This window comes from Dendrobates tinctorius, unplaced genomic scaffold, assembly GCF_039654945.1.
Source record: "Dendrobates tinctorius isolate UK_male_01 unplaced genomic scaffold, ASM3965494v1 ptg000152l, whole genome shotgun sequence".
Lineage (NCBI taxonomy): Eukaryota > Metazoa > Chordata > Amphibia > Anura > Dendrobatidae > Dendrobates > Dendrobates tinctorius.
In genome coordinates, this window is record NW_027361819.1 from 4415281 (window position 1) to 4441347 (window position 26067).

General features: G+C 47.7%; 1 protein-coding gene across 1 annotated transcript in view; it reads left to right on the top strand.

Moving 5' to 3' along the window:
- The first annotated feature begins 3115 nt into the window (after positions 1-3115).
- The window catches only part of LOC141050793 (uncharacterized), a 71753-nt gene continuing 48801 nt past the window's right edge, over positions 3116-26067 (top strand). The window contains exons 1-5 of the mRNA XM_073547450.1: positions 3116-3145; positions 3330-3621; positions 20325-20363; positions 21446-21568; positions 22151-22273. Of these exons, the coding sequence (XP_073403551.1) occupies positions 3345-3621; positions 20325-20363; positions 21446-21568; positions 22151-22273 (562 nt within the window). The 5' untranslated portion in view covers positions 3116-3145; positions 3330-3344. The remainder of the gene's footprint in view (positions 3146-3329; positions 3622-20324; positions 20364-21445; positions 21569-22150; positions 22274-26067) is intronic.

A 26067-nucleotide genomic window follows, 5' to 3' on the forward strand; every position in this document is an offset into this window, starting at 1 on the left:
TCCGCCCCGGTTTTGCGGCAACCCGATGTCTCACTCCCGTTCCAGGTAGAGGTGGATGCTTCTTAGATTGGTGCAGGAGCTGTTTTGTCCCAAAAGGATCCTGTAACATCTAAAATGAATCCCTGTGCTTTCTTTTCCCGAAAGTTCTCTCCATCTGAACGTAACTATGATGTGGGGAATTGGGAACTGTTGGCCATGAAATGGGCATTTGAGGAGTGGAGACATTGGTTGGAGGGAGCTAAACATCAAGTCGTGGTCCTCACTGACCACAAGAATTTGATTTACCTAGAGTCGGCTAAGCGCTTGAACCCTAGACAGGCTAGGTGGGCCTTGTTTTTTACACGTTTTGATTTTGTGGTCTCTTTTCTTCCTGGAACTAAGAATGTCAAGGCAGACGCCCTCTCTAGGAGCTTCTTTGCTGATTCTCCTGTGGTGACCAAGCCTGCTACCATCTTAGGCGAAGGGGTAGTTCTTTCTGCCATCTCGCCCGATTTGAGACGTGCTCTGGAAGAGTTCCAGGAGGACAAACCTGAGCGTTGTCCCAGTGGAAAGTTGTATGTTCCTGACCAGTGGAAGAAGAGAGTGATGTCTGAAGTTCATTGCTCTGCATTGGCTGGTCATCCAGGTATTTTTGGTACTAGAGATCTGGTGAGTCGGTCTTTTTGGTGGCCCACCTTGTCTCATGATGTCAGGAATTTTGTGCAGTCCTGTGGGACTTGCTCCCGATCTAAATCGTGTTCTCGCTCTAGTGGGTTGTTGATGCCTTTGCCTGTCCCCAAGAGGCCATGGACCCATATTTCAATGGATTTCATCTCTGATATGCCTGTCTCTCAAAGAATGACTGTTATTTGGGTGATTTGTGATAGGTTCTCTAAGATGGTTCATCTTGTACCACTCCCTAAGTTACCGTCTTCCTCTGAGTTGGTGCCCCTGTTTTTGCAACAGGTGGTTCGCTTGCACGGGATTCCTGAGAACATTGTATCTGACAGAGGAGTCCAGTTTGTGTCTAGATTTTGGAGGACTTTCTGTTCCAAGCTGGGAATTCAGTTGTCCTTCTCCTCTGCTTTTCACCCTCAGACCAATGGGCAGACAGAGAGAACAAACCAGACCTTGGAGTCGTATTTGAGATGTTTTATTTCCGCTGATCAGGATGATTGGGTTTCATTTTTGCCCTTGGCCGAATTTGCTTTAAATAATAGAGCTAGTTCTGCCACTTTGATGTCACCTTTTTTTGTAACTTTGGGTTTCATCCTCGATTTTCTTCAGGGCAGGTGGAGCCTTCTGCCTGCCCAGGTGTTGACACTGTGGTGGAGAGAATGCACCAGATCTGGGACCAAGTGGTGGATAAGTTATCTCTCTCCCAGGAAAAGGCCCAGCGGTTTTCCAACCGACATAGGACCATTGGTCCCCAGTTTAAGGTTGGTGATATGGTGTGGTTATCATCAAAAAATATTGCCATGAAGGTGGCTTCTCCTAAGTTTAAGCCTAGATTCATTGGACCTTACAAGATTTTGGAGATTATTAATCAGGTCTCTTTTCGTTTGGCCCTTCCTGTCACATTTAAAATCCATAATGTGTTCCATAAGGCCTTGTTGAAGAGGTTTGTTGAACCAGTTGTTCCGGGGGTGGCACCTCCAGACCCTGTATTGGTTGAAGGTAACATGGAATATGAGGTAGAGAAAATACTGGATTCCCGTCTGGCTAGACGGAGACTCCAGTATTTGGTTAAGTGGAAGGGTTATGGTCAGGAGGATAATTCCTGGGTCTCTGCCTCTGATATTCATGCCAAAAGACTGGTGCGTGCCTTTCATCGGGCTCACCCTGATCGCCCTGGTGGTGTGGTTGAGGGTTCGGTGACCCCTCCTCAAGGGGGAGGTACTGTTGTGAGTTCATTTTCCCCTTTGCTACTGAGGTCTGGTGAACTCCCTCTTTTGGTAAAGGAAGGTAGTGAGCCTGATTATCAAGCACCTGAGCTTAATGAGGATGACTGGCTGAGTGGAGTTACGGACAGGATATAAGGCTGCCGACGCCCTTTTGCCCTGCGGGTGATTTCTCTGAGGGATTCTTAGAGACCAGTCTGAAGTCCTGCTCCTCAAAAGCTAAGTTTTCTGCTCTTGTTTTGCATTTGTGTTTTGACCTTGTTTTACTTTGTTTTTTCTGGATTTCTGCCATTCCCTGCTGGGTGAGCTGAATTCCTTTTTGCTCTGTCTTCAGAAAATACCTGAGTACTGATATAGTATTTTTGAAGCCTAGCGTCTTCAGGGTCTTTTTTCATATCAGTTGTTGGCCATTTTCTTTGAAAGGGTTTTTGCAGATTGCAGACAGCAACCTTCCTTTCCTGTCCTATTTAGTTAGCTTGGGCCCCACCATTTGCTCAGTCTATCTTTCTACCTGTGTGAGTGTTTTTTCATCTTGCTTCACCGTCATTATTTGTTGGGGGCTGTCTATTTCTTTGGGGTCTGCTCTGGGGCAGTTTAGTTTTCCCTTTTCTGTCTTTAGGCTATTTAGCTCTCCGGCTGTGATCGAGGGGTCTAGGGCACCGTAGGAACCCCCCACGGCTACTGCTAGTTGTGTTGGTAGGTTCAGGGGTCTGCAATCTGATAGTGGCCAACATCTCTGGTTTTCTGGACGTAGCTACTATTTTTGTGTTTGCCTCCTACGGTGACTCGTTCATAACAGTTATCACTGTGTTATCTGTGGTGTTACATAGGACTGCAGGTTACATCTACTGCATTATCTGTACTCAGAGTTATCACTGTGTTATCTGTGGTGTTACATAGGACTGCAGTTGACATCTACTACTTTATCTGTACTCAGAGAGTTATCACTGTGTTATATGTGGTGTTACATAGGACTGCAGGTGACATCTCTACATTATCTGTATTCAGAGAGTTATCACTGTGTTATATGTGGTGCTACATACGACTGCAGGTGACATCTACTACATTATCTGTACTCAGAGAGTTATCACTGTGTTATCTGTGGTGTTACATAGGACTGCAGGTGACATCTACTACATTATCTGTATTCAGAGAGTTATCACTGTGTTATCTGTGGTGTTACATAGGACTGCAGGTTACATCTACTGCATTATCTGTACTCAGAGTTATCACTGTGTTATCTGTGGTGTTACATAGGACTGCAGGTGATATCTACTACTTTATCTGTACTCAGAGAGTTATCACTGTGTTGTCTATGGTGTTACATAGGACTGCAGGTGACATCTTCTACACTATCTGTGCTCAGAGAGTCTCGTGGAGCAATGGTCCTCTCTCTTCTGTGCTCCTCAGTCACTGAACGCCAATTTTTAATTTTTCTACCGATTTCAGGACAATCTTTCAGTTATGAGTAAATATATTGCAAAAATTCTGGCAAAACATCTCAAACAGTTGTCTAAAGCCGGTCTAGACGCCTTCATTGTGGCCCTCTGTGGTCTCAAAGCTCCTCAAGGATGTAACAAACTCCAGAAGAAAGATCTAAAAAGGAAAACTGCAACAGAGGTGGCCGACATCATCATAGATTCCTACACTGTGAGGCACGGGCCAAAAAAGGTCAGAGACGTTCTGAAGAAGATCAAAAAAAATCAGATGAGGATCGAACTTCAGAAGGATCTAAAAAGAGGTGAGAAGTGGTCTCCTCACTCCGATATGGTGAAGTAGATGGATGTCTCCAATAGTCCAAGTAGATTTCACTCACTGAAAGGAAACAATCTTAGCTACACAATGTCTGTAAGGGCCCCGTCACACATAGCAATGAGAATTTGGAAACGGTCTAAGGCCTGTTTCACACATCAGTTTTTTAGGGTCAGTTAAAATCCGGCAAAATGGTGGAAAGCGGATCCGTTGTTAACTGATGTGAACGGATGCCACCGGATGGTTTTGTTGACGGATCCGCCGAATGAAGAATTTTAAAGGAACCGCTGCCTTGGGAGAGAGAGGAAAAAAACGGATCCGCCAAAAAAAATGGCGAATACGTTTTTTTGCAAAACCGGCGGATTTTGACTGATGGTCAAAAACGGAAGTGTGGAACAGGCCTTAGGAGCGCAGGGAAGAGACTCAGACAAGAGATGGGGTTAAACCACAACGCGTTTCGACGGAGGATCCGTCTTCATCAGGTGGAAGTAACTCGAAACGCGTTGTGGTTTAACCCCATCTCTTGTCTGAGTCTCTTTCCAGCGCTCCTAAGACCGTTTCCAATTTCTCATTGCTCCTATCCTCCATTGGAGGTTTTTGGCTGGAGCTGCGGTGGAGACCTGACATCTTTGTCTGCCCCTGGGTTGCTTCCTAAGCGCTCCTCTATGACCGCTTATCATTGACTCTCTGTCACACATAGTGACTCGCCAGCAATCCCGACAACGATATCAACGTGTCAGGATCGATGGTGAGTCGCTACATGATCACTGGTGAGCTGTCACACAGGCAGCTTCACCAGCAATCAGCACCAGCGACGCCGAGCGCCCGGCGTCGCTGTGTACGTTAGTTACAAGCGCACTGATGCAGGAAGCTGGTAACTAAGGTACACATCAGGTTTCTAAGTGACGCACATCCCTTAGATACCCGATGTGTACCTTAGTTACGAGCTGATCGCTGGTCTCCCGCCTGTCACACGCAGCGATGCGTCTGGCCAGCGGGAGACCAGCGACAAAAGAAATGTGCAGGGCTTTCCAAGAGCGATCAGCGATAACCGGCAGGGGGGCCGGTCGCTGATACCTGTCACACACAGTGATCTCGCTAGCGAGATCGCTATGTGTGACGGGGCCCTAAGAGGCAACGAGCTTCAACCAGATAACATTCAGAGCTCTCTCCTCACACAGACAACATCTTGTTAATGCTGGTCTTGGGCCCCTCTCACAGCCACCTCTCTTGGCAGCAGCACCACCTCTTGTCTAGCAATCTGCACACTCTTGCCGCTCACTCTTTCAGTCACTGCGTTCACACACAGGCCCTTAGTCTCTGCCTGTAATGCTGGTTACACCCAGGAATAAGCACACAAATACTTCTTGTGTGACAATCCTCACAGTCACGAATAAGCCTCTGTGCTCCATTCTGTGGTGGCAATCCTCAGCCTTCCACTGTAATGGCAGCACCTTCATCCAGGAGGATGAAATCTCTTCCACCCGGGAAGACTACATCAACTGCAGTGTAAGATGATAGAGCTTCTTACATGTTCCTCTTTGACCATCATTAGCTCCCTAGAATGCCACAACAGTCGTCAAGTGTTACCCCTTACGTGCTATCTTTCTATGTTGATGTAAGATCATCTCTAAATGTCTCCTCTGTCTACGAAGTAACACAGGAGAATCCAGTTCTCCTTGCACGGCCATACATGCTAATGCTCTCTCCACGGTCTCCACGACTCAGCAGCTCAGTGTGCTAACTGTTTAGGCTCTCCTTTCTCATCATGTCATATTCCACTTTGGCTGCCCTGTGGCATCCTGTCTGGGCATGTTAGACCCGGGCTCGTCTCACTGCAGCACTTTACATGGTCTGTGGCACAGTGATCTCAGTATATAAATTGTAGCGATATTAATGGCTGTATAGTTAATGGGAGGTATGTATCACAGGGATGGCAGCTCCCTGTGATGTAGCCCGGAGTGTTTTTTCTTAAGTGTACGTAAGTTCTAAGTAGTTTTTGTTCACATTTGGGTCCAGGTTACGTGTAGCTCTGAGAGTTGAGAGGGTTGTGCTACCCATTTACCTCGCTCTGGGGTGAGGGGGTCCCACTGTACCCCGTTTTGCCTGAAGATATGTGTGTGGTTGTGAATTTTGAGGACCTGTGATGAGGTCATGATCATGTGACTAGCCATGTGATGGGTAACTGTGAGAGGTTACAGCTATCTAAGGAAGGTGTGTTGCACATGTGAGAGAGTGTGTAGGGAGTCTGTCAGCCTGGACGTCGCATAGCCTGGGGAAGCCGTGCTGGCGAGTCTAAGCCAGAGGAGTAGACGGTCTTGAAAACTGTTAGTTATACTGACCGTGGTCACTGAGAGAGATTTATGGGAAACTTCTATGGATAAGAGGGATCTGAGAACCAGTGTGGCCAACAGGTAATGGAGCGGAGTCCGTGTTATGCTGACCGGGGTCAGTGAGAGACTGTGATCATTTTGGTAAAGCTGAATGTGTAACAGACAGTGTAATTGGGTCGCCCTCCCAGGGCTGTGGGGTACTCGCTACCGGGCCGGTGTCAGTGGGATGTGTCACAGCAGCGGTGACCCGGTCCGTGGCCCTGGGTGCCCAAGTGATGGGGGACTTGAAATGATGGAATGTAATTGATTAAATGAATAGTTTGTGACGCCACCTGTGGTGCTCGGCAAGTGAGATGGTAAGCCGACGCTGCATGCAGGTCCGCTGGGACTGATGGTATGGTGCAACAAAGATGGTGAAGCTCCCCTCAGGTGAAGCTGTAGTCCCAGGGCAGTGTAGATGTGGTTGGCACGGGGATGTAGCAGTGCCGGAAGGGTAGGAAGCAGACAAAGACACAGCGGGGTGCAATTTCTGTACCTTTACTTGATAAATGCAGTCCAGGGTCCTGATTACAGATGGTACCGGAGTAGGCTAGCCTGGAAGCAGCTCTGGATTCTCTCTCGGCAGACGGGCTGTGCAGTCTCCTTCCTAGCGCTTATTTGAATGAAGTACGCCTAGTACTGAGTTACACTGAAGTTCCTCCTAATTCTCTTCTTCTAGCACTCCTCGTATGGCAGACAGCTGTAGCCGATATTACTCTCTTGGCTCACTCCGTGCTGTTGTGCCTCCGAGTCATAGATGGGGGTAGGGCATTTACAGCCTCCTACTCCTCTGGTGTCTGTTGCAGGACCGTTAGTATCTGTACAACCGTGGAGACCAGGCTCCAGTTCATGCGCTCTCACTGGAGATGAGCCTTTTCCTCTCCGCTCGATCTCCGCGCTTCTCCCTGACGTCTGCACACTTCACCCTCCTCACGCTAACTGACCACTCCTTCCTCTTGGCCCTCAGACAGCACACCTCCCTTCAATTCCAGTTCAGAGTTCCCCATGCTGGCCTGTAGTGGAACTGTGTTGCATGTATAGGTTAACTGTGAGAGAGACCCTTCACTGCTTCCAAGCCTGGCATTACCCTCCTTGGAGGAAGGCAAAGCCACTGTGGCGGCCATACTCCTGGGGGCGCCACATTCCCCCCTAGTGCAAGTCAACACTCCCGGGCTGATGAAAAACATATAAACATGTAAACAGCATGAAGGTTACAAGATTTGAAAAATGAAAAATGTACAAAAACCAAAAGCTCCAAAAACAGTCCTATGATGACAAGTCCAAGCATCAATGTCCATGGTCCATTCCTGGGCAAATGGTGAACTATATACAAATTGGTAACCACACAAGTCCTGTGGTTCAGTGTCCATAAAACAAGATAAAAAATGGAAAATTCAGAGGAAACTCTTACAGATTACCTGTAGGCACAAAACTTGAAAACAGTTACATACATACAGTGGGGCAAAAAAGTATTTAGTCAGTCAGCAATAGTGCAAGTTCCACCACTTAAAAAGATGAGAGGCGTCTGTAATTTACATCATAGGTAGACCTCAACTATGGGAGACAAACTGAGAAAAAAAAATCCAGAAAATCACATTGTCTGTTTTTTTTTTCATTTTATTTGCATATTATGGTGGAAAATAAGTATTTGGTCAGAAACAAGCAATCAAGATTTCTGGCTCTCACAGACCTGTAACGTCTTCTTTAAGAGTCTCCTCTTTCCTCCACTCATTACCTGTAGTAATGGCACCTGTTTAAACTTGTTATCAGTATAAAAAGACACCTGTGCACACCCTCAAACAGTCTGACTCCAAACTCCACTATGGTGAAGACCAAAGAGCTGTCAAAGGACACCAGAAACAAAATTGTAGCCCTGCACCAGGCTGGGAAGACTGAATCTGCAATAGCCAACCAGCTTGGAGTGAAGAAATCAACTGTGGGAGCAATAATTAGAAAATGGAAGACATACAAGACCACTGATAATCTCCCTCGATCTGGTGCTCCACGCAAAATCCCACCCCGTGGGGTCAGAATGATCATAAGAACGGTGAGCAAAAATCCCAGAACCACACGGGGGGACCTAGTGAATGAACTGCAGAGAGCTGGGACCAATGTAACAAGGCCTACCATAAGTAACACACTACGCCACCATGGACTCAGATCCTGCAGTGCCAGACGTGTCCCACTGCTTAAGCCTGTACATATCCGGGCCCGTCTGAAGTTTGCTAGAGAGCATTTGGATGATCCAGAGGAGTTTTGGGAGAATGTCCTATGGTCTGATGAAACCAAACTGGAACTGTTTGGTAGAAACACAACTTGTCGTGTTTGGAGGAAAAAGAATACTGAGTTGCATCCATCAAACACCATACCTACTGTAAAGCATGGTGGTGGAAACATCATGCTTTGGGGCTGTTTCTCTGCAAAGGGGCCAGGACGACTGATCCGGGTACATGAAAGAATGAATGGGGCCATGTATCGTGAGATTTTGAGTGAAAACCTCCTTCCATCAGCAAGGGCATTGAAGATGAAACGTGGCTGGGTCTTTCAACATGACAATGATCCAAAGCACACCGCCAGGGCAACGAAGGAGTGGCTTCGTAAGAAGCATTTCAAGGTCCTGGAGTGGCCTAGCCAGTCTCCAGATCTCAACCCTATAGAAAACCTTTGGAGGGAGTTGAAAGTCCGTGTTGCCAAGCGAAAAGCCAAAAACATCACTGCTCTAGAGGAGATCTGCATGGAGGAATGGGCCAACATACCAACAACAGTGTGTGGCAACCTTGTGAAGACTTACAGAAAACGTTTGACCTCTGTCATTGCCAACAAAGGATATATCACAAAGTATTGAGATGAAATTTTGTTTCTGACCAAATACTTATTTTCCACCATAATATGCAAATAAAATGAAAAAAAAAACAGACAATGTGATTTTCTGGATTTTTTTTTCTCAGTTTGTCTCCCATAGTTGAGGTCTACCTATGATGTAAATTACAGACGCCTCTCATCTTTTTAAGTGGTGGAACTTGCACTATTGCTGACTGACTAAATACTTTTTTGCCCCACTGTATATACAACTTCAACATTCACATAAACTTAGCTATATACGATACCTGATGGGTGGTATACCTTGTGTAGTACGGGTAGTCCTGCATAAAACTGGTTGTCCGGGGCTAACTACTGGTGTAGTGTGTAATGTACTGAATACACTACTGGTGGTTCTGCATGGCACAGGGATACTAGATTGTCTGTGAACTCTTAGACTCACCATGGGTATAACAGATTCACCACTGGCAGGGCGAGGACTCTCCGGCTCCACTGCTGGTGTGGCTACTGCTGCCTGATTTTCCTGATCTTCAGGATTTTCTTGAGTCACTTCTTCCTGTGCTACAAGCTGGGGGAAGGTCAAGACTGGCACCACTATTGCATCATTTACTTTAGTCCAATTTGCAGGGAATTCTCCAAGTATGGTGCTGACCTTTTCTTCTTCTATGGGTTGGATGTTATCTTGTTCCTCCATTCTTTCTTTTAACTGACCAGGGCATAATTTCAAATGATCCCTGGATACGGCTGCTGAGGTTTCTCCCCCGTCTTTACTAATAAGGCACACCTTGGTTTTATCAAAGTTTGAGGGTAGAATGGTGTAGGGTTCAGCTTCCCATTGGTCATCCAATTTATGCAACCTTCTTTTTCTCTTGAGAACTTGTTCTCCTGGTGACAAGGGAACTGCAGGTGCATTGTGATTGTAATTCTTCTCCTGTTTTTGTCTTGCCTGGGCTAGACTCTTTTCTACACATTCTTGGACTCTTCCGTACTGTTGCTGCCTCTCTGTGTCCCAGTCAGCATCTGGTGATGTCACTTCAGGTGTCAGGACTCCCATGTCCAAATCAATAGGCAGCTTACCAGGCCTTGCTCTCATTAGGTAGGCTGGAGTGCAGTTGGTGGAGTTCACAGGAATGTGGTTGTAGAGGTCTACAAGATCTGGCAACTTTTCTGGCCAGAGATTCCTCTCCTCCAAAGGCAAGGTCTTCAGTAGGTCAATCACTACCTGGTTCATCTTTTCACACATGCCATTGGTCTGTGGATGGTACGGGGTTGCCCTGATCTTCTTGCAACCGTACAAGTTACAGAATTCCTGGAACACTTCTGCCTCAAAAGCTGGACCTTGATCTGTAAGCACTCTTTCAGAGTAACCGTGTGGCCTACAGAGGTGCTGTTGAAAGGCTCTGGCTGCTGTCCTGGCTGTTTGATCTTTGACAGACACAACTACCAGGAATCTTGAGTAGTGGTCAACGATGGTAGGAGCATAGATGTAGCCCGACCGGCTCGGGACCAACTTCACATGGTCCAAGGCAACCAACTCGAGTGGCTGCTTGGTCACTATTGGCTGCAGAGGAGCTCTCTGGCTGTCTCGATCCTTTCTGCGCAGGTTACATTGTCCACACTCCCGGCACCACTTTTCAATGGCTTTCCTCCTACCAGCCCAGTAGAATCTCTCCCGGAGCAATGCTTCCAACTTCTTCCATCCGAAGTGGCTAGCTCCATTGTGGTATGCTTCCAGGACCATTGATGCCTCTCTCTTTGGGACTATCACTTGCCAAACCAGCTCATGAGTGCGGGCATTGATACTCCTCCGACACAGCTTTCCTTCATAGATGAACAGCCGGCCTCTCTCCTTCCACAACTGCTGAGTTTCCTCAGGAGCATTCGACTCTGGGCGTGAGTCAGCTTGTGACAGTAGCTCCTTCACCATGCGGACTGCGGGGTCACTATCCTGCATTTGTGCCCAGTCATGATGGGGCAATGGATTTAGGGTGACCTCTTTCAAGCCAGACCGCCTGTTTCTCACTCCTTGAGCACGTTGGGCCGCAAGTGGCCCGTGGAAGGGAGGTAACTCTATTTCTTCAAGAGCCTCAGGGTCTTCTCCTGCATCTGGCAGATTAGGCATTCTGGACAGCGCATCAGCATTGGCATTCTTATGTCCTGCTCGGTACTTGATGGTAAATTCATAGTTAGACAGCCGAGCCATCCATCGCTGCTCCAGTGCACCTAGCTTGGCAGTTTCCAAGTGAGTCAACGGGTTGTTTCCGTGAAGATGGTAAACTTGGCTGAAGCTAGGTAATGCTTGAATCTCTCAGTCACAGCCCAGACTATGGCCAGGAACTCCAGCTTGAAGGAACTGTAGTTGTCTGGGTTCCTTTCAGTGGGACGAAGCTTCCTGCTGGCGTAGGAGATCACTCTTTCTTTACCATTCTGTACTTGCGACAGTACTGCTCCAAGTCCCACGTTGCTGGAATCAGTATACAACACAAAGGGTTTGTCATAATCTGGGTAGGCCAGAACTTCATCTCCTGTGAGAGCCATCTTCAGTCGGGTGAAGGACCTCTCCAACTCCTCAGTCCATTCAAATGTGGAATTCTTCTGTTTGGCTTTCTTGGACTTCCCCACCAGGAGATTTTGCATAGGAGTGGCTATTTCAGTGAAGCCTTTGATGAACCTTTGGTAGTAGCCTACCAACCCGAGGAATTGGAATACTTCATGGAGGTTGCTGGGCTTCAGCCAGTCCCGGATGACTGTGTCTTTGTCCGGATCTGGTGCCACACTTTCTGCACTCACTACATGACCGAGGTACTGTACCTTGGGCTACAGGAGGTGGCACTTGGAAGGCTTCACCTTTAGGCCAAAATCGGACAAGGCTTCAAACACCTCAGCCAGGTGCTCCAGATGGTCTTCATAAGTCTTGGAGAAAACAATGACATCATCAAGGTACAACAGGACTGTCTCAAAGTTCATGTGTCCCAGGCAGCACTCCATCAGCCGTTGAAATGTCCCTGGAGCGGTACAGAGCCCGAATGGCATATAGTTGAACTCACAGAGACTCATTGGGGTGGTAAATGCTGTTTTCTCCTTGTCTGCCTCTGCCACGGGAACCTGCCAATACCCACTAGTGAGATCCAAGGTGGAAAAGTAGTTAGCAGTTTTAAGTGCAGCTAATGACTCCTCAATTCTAGGTAATGGGTAGGCATCTTTATGTGTAATGCTGTTAATTTTCCTGTAATCAACACACATTCTCATGGTACCATCCTTCTTTTTTACAAAAACTATTGGAGCTGCCCAGGGGCTACAACTGTCTCTGATGACCCCTGCCTCCTTCATCTCTCTCAACATCCCTTTTGCACACTGGTATTGTGTGGGGGGTATAGGCAGGTACCTTTCTTTAATGGGTGGATGATCTCCAGTGGGGATATGATGTTGATCCCCTTTTGCCTGCCCAAAATCTAGTGGGTGTTTACTGAATACCCGCTCATATTCTGGTGTCACTCTGTAAACCCCATTCTTTTGGTATGAAGGTGTAGAGTCAGTCCCCACCTGCAGTTGCTGGCACCACTCCTCCATCTGCTTCACAGAGCCACTGTCCTCCACCTGATCGGATGAGACCAAGGGCTCTGCTGCCTGCAAAGAGTTGTTATTAACAGTGAGCAGCTTAGCAACTGTGGCGTACCGAAGTATTGTGGCATTCTCCTCCCCACAATTCAGAAGGCGTACAGGTACTCTCCCTTTACGTACATCAACCACCCCTCTGGCTGTCAGGACAGTGGGCCTGCTATCAGAATATACTGGTTCTACCAATGCCTGGTAATCCTTCCCTCTGAGGCCTACAGTATGGCTGCCCGACACCGAATCAACATTTCACACCTGGGGGGTATTGCAATGGGGAAAGCATCACTCACTCTGACGCTGCCAATTTCTTCGCCAGAGAGTTCTACCTGTTGTCTTTGCATCAGGGCTCAGATCTCCTTCTGCAGGACTCGTTCACTGGAACCAGCAGTCTCAGCCACCTGTTGCAACAAGACAATAACCTCGGAAAGACAATTTTCAATTACATTTGTACCAAGAGTCATCATGGGATTACACTCACGTCGATCAATATCCACAACTATCAGACCTTGAGATTTTAACTCCACCCTCCCCACTTTAACAGTAATTTCTTTACATCCCACTTGTGGTAAAGACTGACCACTACTGGCAACTACTGTTAGTTCATCAGTGGGGCCACGGGTGAGTTCGGAATCAGCCCAATACCGCTTGTAGAGGATATAGGGCATAGTGGTCACCTGGGAGCCAGTATCCAGCAAAGCGTTCATGGGGATGCCGTCAATCACCACAGGAAGGACCGGTCTCCCTCCCACATACTTGGCTCGCCAGTTCCTTGGGCCTTGTGGTCCTACTCCTGGGGGTTGGTCCTCTGCCCCAGGGGTTACTCGTTTAAAGGACAGAATCTTGCAAGATGGCCTGCCTTGTGGCAGCGACGACAGATGGTACGTCCGTCCTGGTCATAGCAGTCGTTGTTCCTCCCTAGGAGTGGCGGGGTTCTCCTCTTCCGGAGCCAAGGGACATCCTCTGGACTGGAAGCAAGCTGGATCTTCTCCTTGGAGGACACCTGCAGGGACTGCACAGTTTTAGTAAGTGCAGCCATACCTTTGGTCAACTCCTGGACTTGAAGACACAGCTCCTCAGTTGGATCTTTATCCAGAGTCTGTGCATCAGCCTCCACAGGGATGGAAGGGAAAGATGTTGCTTCTTGATGGTAGGTGATCGCTGGGCGCCTAGGGGGCGCTGGACGGCTGTCAGTTGATTCCAGCAGGACCTGAATAGACCTGTCTTTAAAATCAGCAAAGTCCAGATCAGGGTTTTGCAGGGTTATGATGCGCAACTGTCCTCTGTGGGTACTGGACAGGAGTCCTTCAATGAACTGCTCCATTAACAGTTTATCTTCCTCCTTCACACTGTCAGGATCAACTTGCTTAACTGCTCACAGCGCCTCCTGCAGGTTGAGAGCATAGTCCCTGATACTGTCCTGCGCCTTCTGTTTACAGCCAAAGAACCTCATCTTGATTTCAGCTGCAGTGCGGGTGTCAAAGGTGCTTCTCAGCTTGGCCAGGACCTTTGCAACAGTCTCTTTGTCAGTGTCCTGCCAGGCTTTCACCTCTCTCTGTGCTGCACCCGATAGCTGTCCAATAAGGATGTTCACTTTCTGGCTTTCAGACAGAGGGTAAACTTTAAACAAACTGCACAATCTCTCTTTAAATTCACTCAGGGTATGTGACTCACCTGAATACTGCGGTAGCCAGGCCGCTCCTGGAAGGTAGGGCATAGACAGCGGCATTATGGAGACGGCTGCGGCGGGCGCTACTCCTTGCGGCGCTGAGGGGTTGGCGGCGGCGTCCGCCGCATTGCTGCATGGTACAGACATTCTCTGTACCAGGGGAAGAGTCTTGAGGAGATCATTTGCATATTCCCAGTGCCTTCTGGGATAAGTGAAGAGTCTCCGCGAGCTCAACGATCACTGGGTTTTGGCGGTTGCAGCTGAAAAGAGGAAATCGGAATACCAGGGGAAGAGTCTTGAGGAGATCATTTGCATATTCCCAGTGCCTTCTGGGATAAGTGAAGAGTCTCCGCGAGCTCAACGATCACTGGGTTTTGGCGGTTGCAGCTGAAAAGAGGAAATCGGAAAAACCGCGCGCCGAAGTTTGGCTCATCTTTCATCGTTTTTAAGAAATCTCACGATGGAAGAGGCCAGGAGCCATTTGGTGAGCTGCATTTCTTGCTACATGTTCACAGATTTACCAGTGGAAAAGCCAAACTTCACATGCCACAAATGCAGCTTGTGTCCCTGTTGGAGGAAAAGTTGCAAAATCTCGAAGAGAGGTTAGCTACGTTGAAGATCATTAAGGAAGGTGAAGAGTTCTTGGACAGAGCAGAATTATCTCTTCATGTTACAGAAAGAGAAGAAATTCGAAGTGCACCTGAAGAAACAGAGGAATGGAGACATGTGACCCAGAGAAGCAGGAGGATCAGGAGGCAGTCAGCACCCATACTGCTCAGAAACCAGTACCAGGCTCTCACGCAGGAAAACGATGAAGAAATACATCAGGATAAGACTTTGCCAACAAGCAGCAACCTTGTACGCCTTCAGAGTCCTCCTGGATGGAGAAAGAAAAATATTGTGAAGAAGAAACGGAGAGTGGTGGTCATGGGGGATTCCCTGTTGAGAGGAACAGAGGCCGCTATCTGCAGACCGGATATAACTTCAAGAGAAATGTGCTGTCTTCCAGGTGCAAAAATTAAAGATGTGTCTGACAGGATATCAGGACTCTTCAGACCTACAGATGACTACCCATTCCTGCTACTACATGTGGGGACAAATGACACCGCAAGAAACGACCTGGAAACCATCTGCAGAGACTTTGAAGACTTAGGCAAGAAAGTGAAAGAACTGGGAGCGCAGGTGGTCTTCTCTTCCATCCTCCCAGTGGATGGCCATGGAACAAGGAGGTGGAATAAGATTCTGCAGGTGAACAACTGGCTACGTCGATGGTGCCGTCAGCAACGGTTTGGATTTCTGGATCACGGAGTGAACTACTTATACGATGGACTACTTGCTAGAGATGGGGTGCACCTTACGAAGACTGGAAAGCATGTATTTGGAAGTCGCCTTGCTACACTTGTAAGGAGAGCTTTAAACTAGAACAACATGGGAAGGGAAGCAAATGACCAGAAAAAGCCATACACCTGACAAATGCTATTGAGAACTCTGCTATTAGAAGTGGAAAGGAAGAACAAAGACGAAAGAATCTAATTAATAAAAATATTGGAGGAAGAGAAACCAATCACAAACTAAAATGTTTCTATACTAATGCACAAAGCATGGGCAACAAACAAGGAGAATTGGAACTACTAACACAGGAAAAGAAATATGATGTAATTGGAATCACTGAAACTTGGTGGGACAATACACATGATTGGAATACAAGACTAGAAGGATACAACTTATTTGCAAGAAACAGACTTGATAAACGAGGAGGGGGTGTCGCATTGTATGTTCGAAACGCGTATATCTGCACAGAGATTGAAGCTTCAGAGACTGGGAGTGCTGTGGAAACTGTTTGGGTAAGAATACAAGGACAGAACAATGGAAAGGACACCATTGTAGGCATTTACTACAGGCCGCCTGTGCAAGCCGAAGATATAGATGAACTCTTTATGCATCAGATGGCCAAGTTCTCCAAAAAATATGACATAGTTGTCATGGGAGATTTCAACTATCCAGACATTTGTTGGGAATCTCTCTCAGGCAAAACTAACAGGTCAAGGAAATTCTTATCCTCTCTTGCTGACAACTTTATCTTCCAAAAGGTAGGGGAGAAAACAAGGGGAACTGCTACCTTGGATCTAATCCTTATAAACAGGGAGGAAATGGTTGAGGAGGTAAAAGTGGCTGGGACCCTAGGAGGTAGCGACCATGCTATTTTAGAATTTTGGATAACTAGAGGTGGAAGACCTGTGAAGACTCAGACGTCAAGGTTAGATTTCAGAAAGGCAGATTTTAAGGGATTCAGAAAGAGAATTGGAGGGATCCAATGGCTGGATATCCTTAAAGACAAAAATGTCCAGGAAGGATGGGAAATCTTGAAAAATGAAATTCTCAAAGCACAGTTGTTAACAATTCCGAAAAGAGGGAAGAATAGGAAGCATTTAAGGAAACCAGGATGGATGAACACAGAACTTAAGCACATGCTAAAAAGGAAGAAAAAAATGTTTATAAAATGGAAAGAGGGAGGCATATCTAAAGAAGAATATAATGCTGTCTGCAGAACCTGCAGGGCACAAATCAGATTAGCTAAAGCTGAAAATGAACTGAGGCTTGCAAGAGATGTCAAAAGCAATAATAAAGGATTTTGGGGATATGTCAAAAGTAAAAGAAAAGTCAAAGATGCTATAGGATTTTTACAGGATGAAAATGATGAAATGGTAAGACAGGATGTTGAGAAGGCTGAACTTTTAAATTCCTATTTTGCATCTGTTTTCTCTCAGAAAGGAAATGCAACATCAACTGTTATTCACTGTCCTATTAAGGGAATAGAAGAATCCAGGATATCTATAAACAGAAAGATAGTGAGGAAACACTTAGCTAACCTAAATGAATTCAAGTCTCCAGGTCCAGATGAATTACACCCCAGAGTACTGAAGGAGATAGCAGAAGAAATTTTTGAACCCCTCTCCATAATCTTTGAAAATTCTTGGAGAACAGGAGAAGTGCCAGAAGACTGGAGAAGAGCAAATGTTGTTCCTATCTTCAAAAAGGGGAAGAAGGTGGACCCAGGCAACTATAGGCCGGTGAGTCTGACTTCTATACCAGGAAAGATCTTTGAACAAATTATTAAACAACATGTATGTCAATACCTGGATAAGAATGAAGTGATTAAACAGAGTCAGCATGGGTTTCTAACTAATAAGTCATGTCAGACTAACTTAATTTCCTTCTATGACGGTATCACTGATTGGGTGGATCAAGGAAATGCTGTAGATATAGTATATCTTGACTTCAGCAAAGCATTTGACAAAGTCTCTCATACAATCCTTATTGAAAAAATGACTAAGTATGGAATGGACAAGGCAACTGTTAGGTGGATTCATAACTGGCTTAGTGATCGGACCCAAAGAGTGGTCGTAAATGGCTGCACATCCAGGTGGAAGAATGTCTCAAGTGGGGTACCACAGGGCTCTGTCCTGGGCCCTGTATTGTTCAACATCTTTATCAACGATTTAGATGAAGGAATTGAGGGTAAACTGATTAAATTTGCTGATGACACAAAGCTAGGAGGGATAGCTAATACTAGAGAAGAGAGAGAGAGGATTCAAAAAGATTTAAATAAACTGGAGAAGTGGGCAGCAACTAACAGAATGGTTTTTAACAGGGAGAAATGCAAAGTACTACATCTGGGCAATAAAAATGAAAAAAGCATATATAGAATGGGAGGAATAGGGCTAAGTGACAGCACATGTGAAAAAGACTTGGGTATACTAATAGATCACAGACTGAATATGAGTCAACAGTGTGATGCAGCAGCAAAAAAGGCAAATGCAATTCTAGGATGTATTAACAGAAGCATACAGTCTAGATCACGTGAAGTCATTATTTCCCTCTACTCCTCTTTGGTCAGACCTCATCTGGAATATTGTGTCCAGTTTTGGGCACCACATTTTAAAAAAGACATCAACAAACTGGAGCAAGTTCAGAAAAGAGCGACCAGAATGGTGACCGGTCTGCAAACCCTGTCTTATGAGGAAAGGTTGCAGGATTTGGGAATGTTTAGTTTGCAAAAGAGAAGACTGAGAGGAGACTTAATAGCTGTCTACAAATATCTAAAGGGCTGTCACATTGTAGAAGGATCAACTTTATTCTCATTTGCACAAGGAAAGACTAGAAGCAATGGGATGAAACTGAATGGGAAGAGACACAGATTAGATATTAGAAAAAACTTTTTGACAGTTAGAGTGATCAATGAGTGGAACAGGCTGCCACGAGAAGTGGTGAGTTCTCCTTCAATGGAAGTCTTCAAACAGAGGCTGGACAGACATCTGACTGGGATGATTTAGCGAATCCTGCTTTGAGCAGGGGGTTGGACCAGATGGCCCAGGAGGTCCCTTCCAACTCTACGATTCTATGATTCTATGATTCTTCCCCCCCTAGTTAACGTTAGCCAGAGCCGGGGGATGAGTGAGCTTACCGGCGGCCCGATGCTCCGGGCTCTAGGCCTCAGCTCCTCCCACGTCTCGCGCGCCGTCCTCTCTTCCCGGGCGGCGCTTCACTTCTTCGCGATCTCTGAGGGGCTCCGCCCACGAAGGGCCGCCTCTTTTGCTTTCCCGCACGTGCCAAGCAGCGCGGCAATGGCAGCGATGGCGCCAACACAGTCTAAGGCACAAACAGTCTATGGCACACAGGACCCGGGGGTACCGGGCTCCGTAATCCTGTTTGTGACGCCAATTTGGGTCGCCCTCCCAGGGCTGTGGGGTACTCGGTACCGGGCCGGTGTCAGCAGGATGTGTCACAGCAGCGGTGACCCGGTCCGTGGCCCTGGGCGCCCAAGTGATGGGGGACTTGAAATGGTGGAATGTAATTGATTAAATGAATAGTTCGTGACGCCACCTGTGGTATTCGGCAAGTGAGATGTTAGGCCGACGCTGCATGCAGATCCGCTGGGACTGATAGTATGGTGCAACAAAGATGGTGAAGCTCCCCACAGGAGAAGCTGTAATCCCAGGGCAGTGTAGATGTGGTTGGCACGGGGATGTAGCAGTGCCGGAAGGGTAGGAAGCAGACAAAGACACAGCAGGGTGCAATTTCTGTACCTTTATTTGATAAATGCAGTCCAGGGTCCTGATTACAGATGGTACCGGAGCAGGCTAGCCTGGAAGCAGCTCTGGATTCTCTCTCAGCAGATGGGCTGTGCAGTATCCTTCCCTAGCGCTTATTTGAGTAAAGTACTCCTAGTACTGAGTTACACTAAGTTCCTCAAAATTCTCTTCTTCTAGCACTCCTCGTATGGCAGACAGCTGTAGCCGCTATTCCTCTCTTGGGCCACTCCATGCTGTTGTGCCTCCGAGTCTTAGATGGGGGTAGGGCATTTACAGCCTCCTACTCCTCTGGTGTCTGTTGCAGGACCGTTAGTATCCGTACAACTGTGGAGACCAGGCTCCAGTTCATGCGCTCTCACTGGAGATGAGCCTTTTCCTCTCCGCTCGATCTCCACGCTTCTCCCTCACGTCTGCACACTTCACCCTCCTCACGCTAACTGACCACTCCTTCCTCTTGGCCCTCAGAGAGCACTCCTCCCTTCAATTCCAGTTCAGAGTCCCCCCTGCTGGCCTGGAGTGGAACTGTGTTGCATGTATAGGTTAACTGCGAGAGAGACCCTTCACTGCTTCCAAGTCTGGCATTACCCTCCTTGGAGGAAGGCAAAGCCACTGTGGCGGCCATACTCCTGGGGGCGCCACATAATGGCTGCTGCATACTGGTGAATGATAAACCGAATGGACTTGTTTTAACCCTGAGCGTGCCAGTGTTTACCTTCAAGACCTGCAAAGTGAGTAATCCCCGTCCAAAGACAGTGTGGAACGTTACTATATATATATATATATATATATATATATATATATATATATAATATATACATAAACACAGGGCAAAGTATAACATTGTAGCACAGATTACCATATATTATCAAGGCATCAGCTCAGTGAACCTGCAATTTAGGTGGTTTCTCCACTGCAGCAGTGTTACAGGTAATAAATGGCAGCCAGTCACCATTAACACAGTCCCGGACCATGCGGCATATGGCGATGGAGTTCACTTAGCAACAGTCTGTAACGTTGGTAAGAGTCTGGTGAGCCCATCTACAGCCCTCCTACACTGGGACGACTGGGAGTCCAGCTGCCGGATCACAGCATGGCAGTAAGGTAATATGTTGCTTTTATCTCACAGATAAAAATGTAAAGAAGTGTCCAAAGAAATCGGAGGCCGGTAAGTGTAATATTAGACCATTGAAATTGGGGGCAGACATAAGAAATGTCCAGAAGGTGGGGAGCACGCTCCATGGTCTTTCGAGGTTTGAGACAATCATTTTTTTAGTCACTTTTCTCTTTTTTTGTGTTCCTTGTTGTCATTTTGTTGTCTGTTCTCTTAGCCCTGTGGTCACACAGGCTGTGCTTTGTCCATCAAACAGGCTCTATAGCTTCACAGTTATTTCCTCCTGTCCGGGGTTACCTCTTAGTTGCTTCTCATTCAGGACATCCATTCCCTCCTGGGGACTGTCCCGCACACACAGGCCAATATACACAGGCCTCACCAGGTCCGCAGCCTCAGCATGTGCTCTTCAGGGAGGCAGCACACCTTCCAGCACCTAGGCCTTCCGGGACCTTCCACATGGCCCAATCAGATCCATGCACTCTCTCATATGACCTACCCTGGTCACCTTATATGGTCTGTAGCCACACCCACAGGCGTGGTGTGGATCACATGGCTATGACCTCATTGCAGGTCCTTTCCAGACACCCAGCCATACACACACATATACAGGTTTTACTATGGGCGTTCAGACACACGCCCCTGGGTGGGTTTGTAGGTGACTGGTCCCACCCATCTCACCAAGCCACCTGGAAGCTTTCCCTAATACAGAGTAGCAAACCCTCAGCAGATTATCTGCTGATTAATGCCGGTTCCAGCTTCCATCACAAGGTCACCCACCTTGTGATACATATCGGTCATTTACCATCCTGCCGTTCATCCTTTCTCCATTACAATAATGGACGTGCCTGTATGCATGTCCTGAGACGCCCACATAGCGCCCCCTAGCTGTCACAGGGGTCACTGCACCACAAGAGGTGTAAATAAAAAGGAGAGTTTGGTGCAAATCATATGTTTGAGATCTCTGTCTGGATGGGTTTAGTAGACGTAGGACTCACACATAATGTGAACAGAGCCGAAGTCTCAAACTGGGTTACATGGATGTACGGGACCCAGCAATAACGAGGACAAATCATGGTTTATGTAAATTGTTGATTTGTTGTAAATTGTGTTGCTTCTACTGTATTTCATGTATGAAGCTTCTCGGATGAGTGGTGGATTGGTCAGACAAGCAGATCAGAAGCAGAAAGTGAAAGTACAAAAAACAAGCCAACAACCTGGCGAACAACCCAAACCTAAGAGAAGAAGGAAACCAAAAAGCGGTAACCAGCCCTGCAGCATTGGGTGGTGCGGAATAACAACGTGATGTAGGTCAGGACCGAATCCATTTCGACAGGCTGAGAATTGGGAACCAGCATTCTTAGTCTGGCCTAAACAGCTGATCAGCGGCTGTATAATGGTCACGATCACGCTGTATAATGGTCACGATCACGCTGTGTTCACATTACAGAAATATAATTTCATTCTTAGGGTCCATTTGAGAAACGAGAATTTCAAGGAATCTCATTCCCGATTCTAGGTCTTTCTAAACAAGTCGGCAGTGACCCAACAAAAGAACAAAATGTTCATTCATCAGGCTGAAATGATTGATAAGCTGGTTTACACATCATGGTTCTTGGCAGCACATTCTATGTAAACACGGGATGTGCTGCCGACAACATCATGTTCCACGCACACAGAACGATTGTCTTTATGATCATTCTGTGCACGTAGAAGTGAAGTCAGACTGTCGGCACAGGCAATGAAGTGACAGCAGTTCGGCCTGCACGTTCTGCTGGACACATAACTGCAGATGACGATGTTATTCATGGAGTTATGAGCAGGTTACATTTATGTTCTTACAGAGACAAAAGCCACTCAAAAATCAGCAGTAAAAGCGGAAACCTCCGGTGGAGCCGCAGGCCGCAAACGAGCAACAAAGGAGCCAAGAGAGAAGCCAAAAAGAGCAAAAAAGTCAAAGACAAGCGGTAAGTGATCTGCATTCAAAACGGAACTGGTTCAAGGACGAACATCACAGTTGTGTCACTTTACCTGTTTTGTTCCATTGTATTAGTGTTTTTATGTTGTGTTTTGCATCTAGACCCGGGGTAGGAATAATCATGGAAAGGCTTCCCGGCCAGATACCTCCATCAGATCTGTGATTCTCAGCCTCACGATGGGATAACAGAGTAGTCAGATAAATAGGAGGACACATTATGGTCAGAGCCCAGACTCTTCTTAATGTGAATGGCCGGTGTGAAGCTCTTATTAACATCTCAGCCTGTGATGACAGAGATGAGAATTACTCCATCCAGGCACTTACGACGAGCTACGGGAACATCCGAGCATGGCTGAGCTTCTCTGTTTAGAAATAGGACAAATGGAAGTTACGGACAGCGCAGCTCAGCCACGTTCAGCAGCTTCCGCAGATCCATCAGTGGTCGGCACCTGGACAGACTTGTTCTGGTCTCAGCCATGAAAGACAGAGATGGGAATATCACTTTTACCCTTTTAAAAAAGTCAAATATCTTTAAGATGGTCACCAAAATGTACAATGAAGAATGGGTCCTACAGGGTGTTGCTCTAAACAGGGATGAGGAACTTTTCTACCAAGGGCCATTCGGATATTTGTACCATCATTCGGGGGGCACAGAAAATTATTAACTTGAAAATGAACCTGGTTTATTTGGTCAAATAATTACCTCCCCCCTAATGTGATGGCTGGTGCTGCTTCTCTTTGGTGCAGCTGTGATGGTAGGTGGCAGGCAGGCCACAACCGCGGGCTGGAATCGGACGGCGGCGGCCACGGGCGGCAGTGGACAGGCCGCAGCCGCGGGCTGGAGTTGGGCAGTGGAGGCCGCGGGTGGTGGCAGGCAGGCCGCGATCGCGGGCTGGAGTCGGACGGTGGCCACGGGCGGCAGCGGGCAAGCTGCAACCGCGGGCTGGAGCCAGGCAGTGGCAGCCGCGGGTGGTGGCAGGCAGGCCGCAACCGCGGGCTGAAGTCGGGCAGTGGCGGTCGCGGGTGACGGCAGGCAGGCCACAACCGTGGGCTGGAGTGAAGGGAGCAGGAGCACGGTCGTTCGGTCGACGTCCCTCTGCTAGGCTGCTTGGTGCTGTCTCCTCCCTGACCGTGGTGAGTCTCCCTCCAATCTCTCTGGTCGTCGCTTACTCCTTCTGGTTCTGGCTCTCTGTCGCCACCTAGGCTTCCTGCTCCTTCTCTCCCACTCTGTCGAGTGCCCCCTGCTGGCGTTCTCAGCTCCTTTTATACCTGCTCCGCCCCCACTCCTTCTAGAACTGCCTCTGGTCCGTCCTCTAATTATGTCCCCCGGAAACAGTCTCCCTAGGAACCTTGGTGACAGTCTCCTTGGTTCCAGTCCAGATACACAGAGGGGACTCTCTGTTGTGAATTCACTGGCTCGGACTTCTGAGCCGGAGCTTCCTCTGCTCCCTCTGGTGGTTACTGGGAGTAGTGGAGCTGGCCAGGTTGCTGGAAGTTCCCCACCTGACGATGATAATTGGGAACCGGAGATTTCTGGATGGGAGCATATAATTGAGCAGACTGCCCTTGGTGGTTGCTGGTGATTTTTTCTCCTTGTGCTTTTGGAGTTCCTCTGTCTCCTGCCTGATCTGCATGTTCAGTTAAGTGATTCTTTTGCTAATCCTTTGCATCTAGTTTGGTTGTACTTTTGTTTGCTTTCTGCTTTGCTGCTAGGGTTCAGCGTATTCCCTGCTGGGGGCTGCGCTGGGCCCCACTCCATATGTTGCAGCTTGTGTCTGTTTGTTCAGTCCCCTGTTATATTGGTATCTCTAGCTTTGCTCCCAGTTTACACCAGAGTGCTGATATAGTGGTGGTGAGGTTCTGCGGCCTCAGGTTTTTTGTATATCAGATGTGTTGGATTTTTCAGGGTTTTTGCGTGATTGCAGACAGTGTCTTTTCTGTCCTGTCCTATCTAGACAGCTTGGGCCCCACCATTTGCTCAGTCTATTTTTCTGTCTGTGTCTGTGCCTCATCTTGTCTCACTGACAATATATGTTTGGGGGCTATCTATTCCTTTGGGGATCTGCTCCGGGGCAGTTTAGATATCACCTTTCTGGCTTTAGGCTTAGTTAGTTCTCCGGCTATGACGAAGCGTCTAGGACATCATCGGAACGCTCCTCGGCTACTGCTGGTTGTGTTGATAGGATCAGGGGTCTGCAATCCGCTCAGTTACCAACCTCTCTGGTTTCCTGGTGGCTTAGCCTGTTCCTGCCATCCTCCTTGGTGACCCATTCATAACAACTCTCCCTCCTACACTCCCCCATCCTGTATGCTCGCCAGTCCTCGGGCGAGGACTTGGAGGGGTCTGGCCCTGCTTCTTGATGTAAAAGTCTTTTCTGCCACACGAACTGGTCCTGTTCATAGCGTTCGGGGGGTTTGCCAGCTGTGGACCACTCGGAGCGTCCACAGTGGTTCAACTGTGGTGGAGTCTTCTGGGGTGGTGGAAGATGGTGGATTGACTAGAGTTGTTGGGGTATTGGTTCTTGAAGTGTCCGTTTGTACTGCCGGAAGGTCTTCCTCATCATCCTCATTCCATACTGCTGGCAGAGGTTCTGGGGCCCTGAGGAGGGGCCTTGGGTCGTTCAGGGTCTGTGGAAGCACAGGGTCACAACATATTGCGATGTACTGTGCAGGCGGGGTGATCTCCCACTTTTTCAGATTGTATTTTGTACACTGGCCCATCTGGGCTTACTCGACACAGTACTCGGTAGGGACTTTCTTCCCAGCGGTGTCCCAATTTGTTTTGGGGGCGCTGATCTCGTACGAGTACACAATCTCCTGCCTGGAATTCGGTGGGTTGGGACGGGGTCTTCCCCGGATATTCCAGGTCTTGAAGTTTTGTATGGATGATCCAGTGCAGGGTTTGTAGCCGATATCGGTGATACCGGACCTACGAGGAGACTCCCGTCCATGGTTGTTCCTCCTCCGGATTCAACTCCACCTCGGTGATTCCTTTGCCTTCCGGCTGAACAGTAGCGAATACGGGGTATAGCCGGTGACTCAATGTGCCCGGTTGTTATATACCCAGACCAGTTCGGGGATGTATTCGGGCCAGCTGGCTTTCTGGTCGTCCTCCAGGGTACGTAGCATTTGGATTAATGTACGGTTAAATCGCTCGCAGGCCCCATTCCCTTGAGGATGATATGGTGTGGTTTGGGATTTATCGATACCATATAAGCGATATAGTTCTTCCATTACTTTTCCCATGAAGCATGCACCTTGGTCTGAATGGATCCGCTGTGGGAAGCTGTATACTTGGATAAAGTTCTTACAGATCGCGAAGGCAGCTGATTCGCTGTTTGATCCCGAGTAGGGGTCACCACGGCGATTTTGGTAAAATGGTCCACCATGATTAGACAATGCTCGTACCCCTGGTGAGCAGGACCGATGGTTAAATAGTCTATCATCAAGAGTTTGAGGGGTGCCTCCGTCACTATTGTTTGTGGGGGCCTGTTGCTCAGGTGGTTTAGTTAGTTCACACAGGTGGCATGCATGGCAAACTCCTTCCACTTCGGCTTGTAAATGGGGATGGTAGGCTATTTGTTGTAACTACTGAAATGTCTTTTGTGCCCCAAAATGAGTCCTTTTTTCGTGAGCTTTGCGAGCAAGTTCAGTGAGCCGGGCTCCCGGTATTACCACCTGCCAGGGTGTCGTCGGTGCTGTGCGTAGCACTGCCTTTCGGTACAATAGTCCTCCTTTGATTACTAGTTTCTCCCACTGGCGTAGCATTAGCAGAGTGTCTCG